Below are 10,240 nucleotides of genomic sequence, written 5' to 3' on the forward strand. Positions count from 1 at the left end.
GTATTGGAGGATCTAACAAAGGAATAACCTCATTTCCATTTTCATCTAGGCCCCCATCTAGGCCCACATCTATGCTTTCGAGGCTAGGACTGCCACCAACATCATCATCAACATGATCAAAGCTCCCTGTTAAACCAGCTGCAATTGCATCCATTGCATTTATTTTATCATTGAAGCTTCCTGATAAACCCCGAGCAAAGCTACCAGATAAACCCCCAACGCTTCCCGATACACCACCCCCACCACCATCATCGGCACAACTTCCTTCATGTTCATTTGTTTGTGGGGAATCAAACACCATCATACGTCGTACCCCAATAGGTTGTAACTGGCCAACGGGCGAGGGGGTCAATTTCGTACCACCTTTCTCCAAACACACATATGACGGGGTACCAACTCCAACATCCTCATTTTTGCCTGTCAAGCATTGCAATCTTCTCATCCAAACGCATTGCCAACAAGTGAGATATTTCAACAACAACATCCATTGACTCTTTGTAGCTAGCTGCCTTTGAAAGTAAAGGCTCAAACAACACCATTAGCTTATCGTACCTGTCAATATTAAACATTATATGTGAACAACATATACACATTGACAACATTTACACATTTATGAGGTAAATCAGTTTAATAAAATAAGAATTCTTACCTACACACAACTTCTGTCTTCAATGGGTCGTGGTACATCACCTTGACCTTCGTATGCTTCCTTTCAACATCTTTCTGCCAACGATGAAGTATGTACTTGCCAGGAACTTTAGTCTGGTTATTCAAGTCATAAACCAATATCATATGCCTACACATTATACCGTGACATTCAAAGTGCTTACAATCACAAGATGTTTCCTTGGTAACGTAATTATACGTTGCAACAAACTTCGTCTTATGCTTCGTAACAATCTCCTTCCACTAGTGGAAAAAACCCCTATTGTAGCCTCCCTATTGAGGCGGGCATCTAAAAGTACGCTTCAACAGCCACTTAGTCAACGCGGGTCAAACAATTTACTTATAGGTTGAGGCGGGCTTTAATGGTGTTCGCTTCAACAACACCTATTGAGGAGGGCTTTGATTTACGCGCCTCAACAGATAGATACCAGAAAGGGAGGGCTTTTGGTTGTTCGCCCCAACCAGTGCTCTTGGAGAAAAAATATTAAATTAAAAAAAAAGTAAAGAAGTAAAATAACAAAACCCTGCGAGCTATTCCATCATATTGTCCCCGCAATCCCATCTCTCAAAAAAAACCTAAAGTAAATACGTACTGCGCGCGGTGGAGGTTCCTGAATTCCCGGCCAGTTCCCGCTTCTCACCGTTGCCACCACTACCACCACAATTTTATTCGCGTCTTCCATAATACTCGCCCCCGACTGCGGTCCTCCCTATCTCGCTCACCTCTGTCTCTCTTCTTTTTTAAGGTTAGTTTATAACTTTTTTATTCCTGTTTTGTTTGATCTTGAAATTTAGTTTCACTTCAATTAATTGAGCATAGTGAGTTGATTCTGCAGAAAATTTAGGCTAATATTACAGTTATTGGATGAATTTACAAATTAGGGTTTGATATTTGTGGTTTTTTAGTTCAATAGTTAGTAATATGTTCAATTGGGAATTTTTACCAATTTGTGGGTTGACACCTCTGTGGTGAATTTAGAATGTGAACGATATGGGATTATACAAAACTATAAAATGTAGTTAGTTTAACAGAAGTACCTTAGTTTTTGCACACTACTTTTGCCGCTATACTTATGATAATTTGACCTTTTCTTGGCAAAAACATGCAAAGTCTTCGGAAAATGGAAAATAGCTAGTTTTGTACTGTGTTGGCACTAGTAGCGAAGTCAAATAACATAATCTTCTGTTGTTGTTCTGATTCTGGATAACCCCATGGATATCAAATTACTGATATGTAATCTGCACATATCATATATTGAAACGCTAATTGCAATATCTTTTTACATCTTTCTATAATAGGTGTGGAGTCTACAGCAAATAAGAAATCGTGGTTGGGTTCCTTGGAGGAGCAAAACAACTCTTTGAAGCTAAGAACATCATATTCAATTTTGGTTTTATGACAGACTCACTGTGAGTCTGTGATTATTTCTTTTATGTGTATTCTTAACTTAATTAGCAATTACTCCCTATGTCAATAACTATTAACACTTCTCTTTCTTTGGTCTTTTTGAAATAAGTTTTAACATTTCTTTTTGGTAAGTGCCTTAGTGGTGTCTCTCTGTGTCTCTCCTGACCACATGGGCAAAGATTCCCGTATGATTACATAAGTTTTATTTCTTCATGTTAAACTTGTCAGATGGAATGAGTACCCTTTTCTGTTTAACTCGAACTTGAGGACTTCTGAATTATGAGGTTCTTATATCTTTTCTTCTTTTCGACACCCTTTTGGTAGTATTGGTTCTTAGTGTAGTGCAAAAGGAACTGAGGTTAATGTGAAACATTGGAAGGGAAAAGTTAGATTGACAGTTTACAACTTTTTGTTACTTCTCTAGAGGCACTGCATAAAACTTTTTGCAGCTTGTTTTTCCATTTACTTATGCACAAGATTTAGAACCTGTGGATCAAGAAATTTGCGCGAAATATAGAGTATGACAGATTTTAACAGTGTTCTTTCAATGTTTGCTCTATACTTGAAGTTGGTTGAAATTTAGGGAGTCACTAATATTCGGGTCCAATTTTCTAGGAAAAATGGGTGCTCCTTTCCTTTGTAGTTCTGAACCTGTTTTGTGTGGAAACTGGCAAAAAAGATACGGAGTAGAATTTAGAAACATCTAGAATTGATTGCGTGTGATAGTCTGTGCTTCTGGTTTGCACAATTATTTCTCATGCTCATTTTCTGCGACCTATGCTGTAGGATCTGAGCCTCTTCCCTTTAACAGATAGTCTTAATTAAGAATGTCGTATGAGGAACATTTGTAGGAACTAGTCACGCATCACCTGCATATAGTTTGCTTTCCCGAGTTGTTCAACAATTAATGATTTGGTCTAGAAGTTACTAAAGAAAGAAAAGAAGCAGCAACTAAACAAATGATCCTGAATCTATATTGTATAAAGCAGTTCAGTTCATGGGTGTGGTCGTGAAACATTGAAGCAAAAACCAAGTTAACTTAGACTGTATACCTGTATTTCAAAATTCGCAAAGCTGAACAAATGATCCTGAATCTATATTGTATAAAGCTAGATTACTTAGACTGTATACATGTAGCTTCAAAATTTTCTTCCACATATTCTGACCACTAGAACGTACCCTTTAACTGATCTGAACACATGCGATGCTCAGCATCTGCTCTTAATTCTGATTCCTACTGACTTTGTCAAATCTGAGTCATCTTGCAGTTTGGAATTCTTACAGTGTTATCTTTCAAAACAACTGCTCAGATGCATCTGTAGTTTCTAGCAATTTTGAATCTCCACGTCTCTTCTCCTAGAAGTTCCATGGGACTTAAGTGCTAAAATCATTTTGTAACTAGTAAATCACTTCAGATTATTGACAAGCCAAAACTGAATGCCAACTGTCTTTTCATTATTCAATGTTATCTGATTGCTTGAGTTGATAACATATTTAATTGGTTAAGTTTCATGCTTGATTGTGGATTTGTATGGATCAGTTGCCAGGTAAGAAGCAGGATACTTACTGAATGTAAGAGTACATAATCCACCATATGAAACTTATTGAATTAAGAACAGTATCATGACATAAATATGAAACTTATTGAATTAAGAACAATATCATGACATAAACTTATTCAAGGGAGGAACCTTCTTCCCGGCCGAAAGCACTAGTGAAAATGGAGTTTTTCAAGCCTAGTTAATCTGATGATCTCCATACTAGTTGAAGTTGTGAGTTTGTAACTGTGTGTCTTGAGACTCTTGAACAATTTTAAAAACCGTGACGAATATTCGTAGTTCCGGAATTTCTAGATTTGGGCTTTTGACTAGGGAAAATCCTTCTCTGTGAAAACTGAATGAACTTTTTTCTGTTCATTTGTAAAGGAGAGACCGTAATTTTCCGAGGTACCTTTTATTGTTTACCCAGTATTTACTCAGTTCTTTTGTTCTTGCATCTGTTGAGTGTAACATGAGATTTTTTTTATAAGAGCTGATTGCCTTGTAACTGAATAGCTTATGAAGTTCAATTTGGAAATGGACTCGAACCTTCAACGAGGCTCTGGAATCAACTCCAGACCACCACCTTTTTGCTAAATGTCTAAATAGAATGTTGTTAGAGTAATTTTGTATATGATTTCCTGTTTTTGTTACCTTAACAGGGAGGAATTCTGCTTTCTGCTTTTGGTCGCAACAAGCATTCCCGCATACAATATTTCCTCCCAAGAGTCTGACAATATTAGACACAAAATGTTGCTACTGAAGTATTGTCACTCCCTTTTGTAGCAGCTAATTTTGTAGATTCAAAATTTATTTGTGTGAATTTATATTGTAAAATTACATTAAACAATATTATTTCAATATTAATGTGAACGAAGTATTTATTGTTTACAATTGCCTATTTTATGAGTATTATAGTTCTTCTTTACCTAACAAAGAAAATTAAAGCAGAATATTAGTGGTGGTAGCCCAGCTTACGTGCTGTTGATTAAGACTGCTAGTTGGGGCGGCAACACAATGTTTTCCTCAACAGGCTTGTCTGTTGAGGGGGGCAATTTAATGTTCGCCTCAACAGGCTTGTCTATTGAGGGGGGCAATTTAATGTTCGCCTCAACAGGCTTGTCTGTTGAGGGGGGCTTTATAAATGTACGCCTCAACAGGCTTATCTGTTGAGGGGGATTTCAAAGTCCCGCCTCAACAAATATCTTTTTGAGGCGGGCCAATCCCGCCTCAACAGATCTTTGACTTTTTGAAGCCCCTTCTGTCGAAGCGGGCCATGTTCGCCTCAACAAGCCCGAAATGCCCCCCCGAACAGGGGTTTTTTCCACTAGTGTTCCTTGCGTGTTTAGGCTTTATCCAAACCCTATCCTTAAGCTCGTACTCTTCAACAGACTCTTCCAACATTTTCTTACTCAAACACCGCACATACAGTACCCTACTACACTCTCTTTGGACCTCATGAAATTTGGCGTATGTGTATATTTTCTGGAAAAGTTCCTCGACTGGGAAACAGGTGACAATTTGCCTCAAATTTCTCGTAGTACTCGTATCTGCCATAATTTCTTCATTTGCCCTTGCCTCCATTGCTTCACAATAAGCCTCAACAAACTCATACAAATGAGTATGCTTGTGTACAAATTGGTCAAAAAAGCTGTTTATACTTTCAACTCGTTGGGTCGTCTTCATGCCAGCCCAAAATAAATGCTTCACATACGCAGGAACCCACATGTTCCTTTCCGCATACAACCCTGGAACAGATGAATTTCAGCAACAACTCAGGTTAACTGATCAGTTGCACCTCATCAGGTTTACAGATCAGTTGCACATATCAAAAGCACATATCAGTTGCACAGATTAGGTGCAATGATCAGTTGCACTGATCAGGAGCAATGATCAGGAACACTAATCAGGTACACTGATCAGGTACACTAATCAGGTGCACTAATCAGGTGCATTGATCTGGTGGTGTGCACAGATCAGGTGCAGTAATTTGGTGGTGTGCACAGATCAGGTGCACTAATCTGGTGGTGTGCACAAATCAGGTGCACAGATCAGTTGCACTGATCTAGTGGTGTACACAGATCAAGTGCACTGATCAGGTGCACAGATCAGGTGCACTGATCTGCTGGTGTGCACAGATCAGGTGCACTGATCTGGTGGTGTGCACAGATCAAAAATCATGCATATGTACATCAGATTAGGGTGATCTGATCAGGTGGTGCACAGATTAGGTGAACCTTTTCCTCATTTTTTTTCTCATCCTTTTTTTTCTAGATTATTTTTTTCACTCCAAAATAAATATACAATACAAAGACGGAGAATGTACCTTCAAGACAATCATCATCAACCTGGTACCTCTCCATAACTGTTGCCCAATTTAATTCGAACTCATCACATGTTAGACTATCATATATTGCCCGCTCCAAGTCTACCTTTAAATCGGGGTACTCTACATGCGTTCCAAGCTTCCTACTAAACTTCTGAAGAATGTGTCATATGCACCACCTATGACATGTATCGCTCATGGTTGATCTCAAAGCCCTCCTCATCGCGGGATCTTGATCAGTTAAGATCCCAATTGGGGCTTTACCACCCATACATTCTAACCAATTACCGAAAATCCACTCGAATGTGTCACTATTTTCATGCGAAACAAGCGCACATCCAAGTAATATGCTCTGACCATGATGATTTACACCAAAAAAGTTCGCAAACGACATTTTATATTTATTGGTCAAGTACGTACTATCAAAGCAGACAACATCACCAAACTCCTCATAAGCAGCTCTACTACGAGCATCAACCCATAAAACATCCTGCAATATCCCATTTGCACCTTGCCGGTACACGTGAAAAAAATCAGAATTATCTGCTTTCATCTTCTTAAAATAGTCAAACATTGCCTTCGCATCACCACCACTAGTCCTAGCCTTCCTCTCCTTCGCAACCACATCATTAAGATCCTTCCGTAGGAAAGGCATTCTACCTCTACCATTATGTTGCACCGCCATTAAGTTATAAGTTTGAGCCACAGACATACCAGATTTCGAACATACATTCGCTTGTGTCAACACATGAGGATTTTCCCTTAAAAACTTCTTCCGGTTATAAGCAATAATCCTAGACTTACTAGGAGTGGGGTGATGATTTTCATGAACCATTACTGCTCTACGTATCACCCACTCTCCTAACTTATTTACACTTGCAAATACATGTACGGGACATTGACATTTCTTAGACTTGCGTACCCCACTCCCAGTTATTTCATGGAGTTTTGAATCGGATGCAACCTTATCCCCAATCACCTTGCGCCTTCTTTCCGGCACACCATAGCACTCACAAGTCCACAAACAATTACGCTTCTCTTTCCCGATTCCTTTCTCTTTATCAGAACCAACCGAAGATTTCACCGAACCACAATGACGGGCAACACCAAAACCCTTTTGTTTGGCATACCCCTAAACTGTTGTTCAATCTCCTCCCAACCAGGAAACACCATACCAACCTTCAATTCAAGAACTTCCTCCTCTTCCCCGTAGTCAGTTACAACCATTCGCTTTTTTGGGGTTGTGAAACAATCCTCACCACCCTCCTACAATTACATTCAAAGCCAACCCCATCACAATTACCAATCTCAACCAATGCCAAACCCAACAACTACAAATACCAATTACATTAAACCAGAACACACACCATAAACCCTAAACCCTAAAAAAACCAAACAATTTCATAATCTTACATTATTAATTAGCATCATTAAACCAGTATTTATTTTAATGATTAATTAATTCATTCAATCATTCCTTTTAATGATTCATTCAACAATCAATAAATTCATAAAATCAATACAAATAAATAAACTCATACATTATTTGGTTGCTATACAATAAATTCATAAAATCAATACAAATAAAAAAATTATTACCTTGCATCGGGAATTCACAACACGAAATAGAATGAATTACAAATCCCTAAAACATGATTGCTAGAAAAAAAAAATGGATTGGAGTGCCATTTGATAAACAACTGAATGACATTTTGAGAAACAAATGAATGCCATTTGAAAAATAAACCAATTAATGCTTTTCTGGAGATAAATTATATAACAGATCCAAGTTCATACCTCTTTGTCAGAGGAGGATTGTGGTTCATACCTCCATATGAAGTCTTCTTCTTCTTCTTCTTCTCCATCAACCTCGCGACTACCGTCACCAATTTCGTCACCAATTTCAGCCCCACTTCCCTCCATTTCCGAAATTAACTCTTAAACTAACCCCCAAATGAAAGCTCACCAAATAGTCAAGAAGAAGAGGAGAACAACAAGATGAACAATTTTGATTTTTTTTAACAGAAATCTGGGTTCTAAATTCTCGATGAACCAACAAGGTTCCAAAAATGGTGGTGGTCGAAATGGTAAAAGCTCAGGTGGGGAGGCTGAATTGAAAGAGGAACTCAACAAAGGTTGGAAAAGAATTTGCCAACTCAGACTCGCCACATCATCACCCGTTTCAATTATTTACTGTTCCGTTATTGTTTTTTCCCCCAAAACCATATTTTATTTACTTTTACCTTTTTTTTTAAGTGTGATATGTTTTTCCAAATACATATATGATATGTATTTGGACTTCCTCCCCAATGTTACCATGTCCGATCATTTTCACAAAAGAAAAAAAATAAAGAAAAAATTTAATCTATCTATTACTACACATACTAAAAGGACACATAATACATACTAAAAGGACACATCATGAATGACACGTGTAACATCCTGGTGAATCCTTAGTATTTTTTTTTCTTTTAAAAAATATATTTTAATTGAACAATCTTTTATCCTTAGTATTTTTTTCTTTAAAAAAAAAAATATTTGAATTGAAAAATCTTTTAGAATATTTGATGTCTTGATTTTTTTTTTTTCTTATTTTACCTTCTATCTCTATCATATCATATAAGCCATGAGCTGAGGGTAATGAGTAATACCACTTTTCATGCCCCCCTGCAAATATACTACAATACCCCCATCCCAAATAGAACAGTCTATCCTTCCTTCCCATCCTCCCCATCCCTAAAAAAAAAAACCAATTTCAAAACCCCTCCCCGCAGACCTCAATCCCAAACTCTAACCCTAAACTAGTGTCGATCAGCTTGAGAAAACCCACCACGCGGCTACCTCCCGAAGTAAACCAAGTTCTCTATGTTCGAAATCTTCCCTTTCAACATCACCAGCGAAGAGATGTACAACATCACCATCGAAGAGAAGTACGGAGCAATTCGCCAAATTTGTGGCAGCAACCGAGGTCGCAGCCATCGCAGCAGACGTTCTCTCAATGATTTCCGGCACAACAGAACGAAGTTTTCTCTCAAATCTCTCAGAACTCCATTGACGCGATCCTGGTCTTTTCCCTCTTTCCTCTTGATTTTCCTTGCTCCATTTCTCATATTATCTGGTGAAATGTTACTTAGATGTTGAATGAAATTTTGGAAAATTTTGAATGATTTTATTTTTTTTATTTTTTTTGGTGAATTCATTTTTTAACTCATGCTACGACATTGAATGAATTCTTGATTGCTTGGTAATAAAATCAAAGGAATTATTTAACTCATAAAATTCTTGATTGCTTGGTTTTTTTGCAAATTAGTTGAATTGGTTTGTTAATGTGTGATTTGTTGAAATGTCTTTGTTTCATTTTGACTAATCCCAATATCTGGAAATTTGTTGATTAGTCTTTGATTTCCCTGCATTTAGGGAGAAATTTCCGCCTTCCTATTTTCCTCCTAAGTGAATAAGCGATTTCAATTGCTATGATTTGATATTTTAATTTCGCTGCAATTTCAATTTGGTTGAACGTAATACTTTTGCTAATTTTGGCTATTTTTCATGAAAATTTCCGCGTCTTTTGCCGTTGAAAATTTTCAAATAGTTATTTGGAATAATTAGGTTGAGATTATTGTCACAAGTTTATCTTTGAAGCTATCAATCATGGACTGAAATCGTGAAATGTTGTTTCTTAATTTGAATCCAGACTTAATAATCATAGACATCCAAGACTTGTGATAATTTTTTATGTATTTTGAGGCTTATGAAATGCTTTTTATCTTTAATGTGTATCCCTGGCCTTTTTTTTTTTCAGAGTTGAAGAATTTGTGTCTGGGTTTTCTTCGGATTATTGAATTTTGGGGGATTACTTTCCAGGTTCGTTCTTTTCTTTATATTGTTTTCAATTTATGGTTTTTGTTTTATTGATTTGAACTACTCCTCTTGAATGGATTTAGAAACAAATGCAAACAACTGATTTCTTTGAACGCCAATGTACCTACATTTACCTAATTACCTTTGTTGGGTTCAGTTTTATGACAGAGGTGCTAAAATTAAGGCTTTAAGCCCCATAATTCATGTTTTAATCATTGACAGGCTAAAGTCGTATCACCTCATCAAAGATAAACCTAAAATCACTAGCTAGGTAGCAAGGGAAGTCAGGATCGAATCCACAAGGAAACAGGCGTTCTTTACACTATTAATCAACTAATCTAGACTATTGGGAAACTAGAGTTGGTTGGTTTGTATACTAAAACTACGACAATAATTAAACAATTAAGAAATCAGATATTAAAGAATCTAGGGCATAGGTTC

At 37.2% G+C, this 10,240-nt stretch overlaps 2 protein-coding genes across 2 annotated transcripts; both read right to left on the reverse strand.

Moving 5' to 3' along the window:
* Nucleotides 1-407: 407 nt before the first annotated feature.
* LOC110792392 (uncharacterized) lies at nt 408-5,975 on the reverse strand. The gene is made up of 5 exons (XM_056839123.1): nt 5,939-5,975; nt 4,975-5,360; nt 4,591-4,778; nt 650-796; nt 408-552 (listed from the first exon to the last, which is right to left on the reverse strand). Exons 1-5 carry the CDS (start codon nt 5,973-5,975, stop codon nt 408-410), a joined length of 903 nt encoding a protein of 300 aa, XP_056695101.1.
* Nucleotides 5,976-6,104: 129 nt separating this feature from the next.
* On the reverse strand, nt 6,105-7,861 carry LOC130469695 (protein FAR-RED IMPAIRED RESPONSE 1-like). The gene is made up of 4 exons (XM_056839124.1): nt 7,736-7,861; nt 7,306-7,320; nt 7,118-7,204; nt 6,105-7,070 (listed from the first exon to the last, which is right to left on the reverse strand). Exons 1-4 carry the CDS (start codon nt 7,859-7,861, stop codon nt 6,105-6,107), a joined length of 1,194 nt encoding a protein of 397 aa, XP_056695102.1.
* Nucleotides 7,862-10,240: the final 2,379 nt, after the last annotated feature.

The sequence above is a fragment of the Spinacia oleracea genome, chromosome 3 (assembly GCF_020520425.1).
Source record: "Spinacia oleracea cultivar Varoflay chromosome 3, BTI_SOV_V1, whole genome shotgun sequence".
Taxonomy (NCBI): Eukaryota; Viridiplantae; Streptophyta; class Magnoliopsida; order Caryophyllales; family Amaranthaceae; genus Spinacia; species Spinacia oleracea.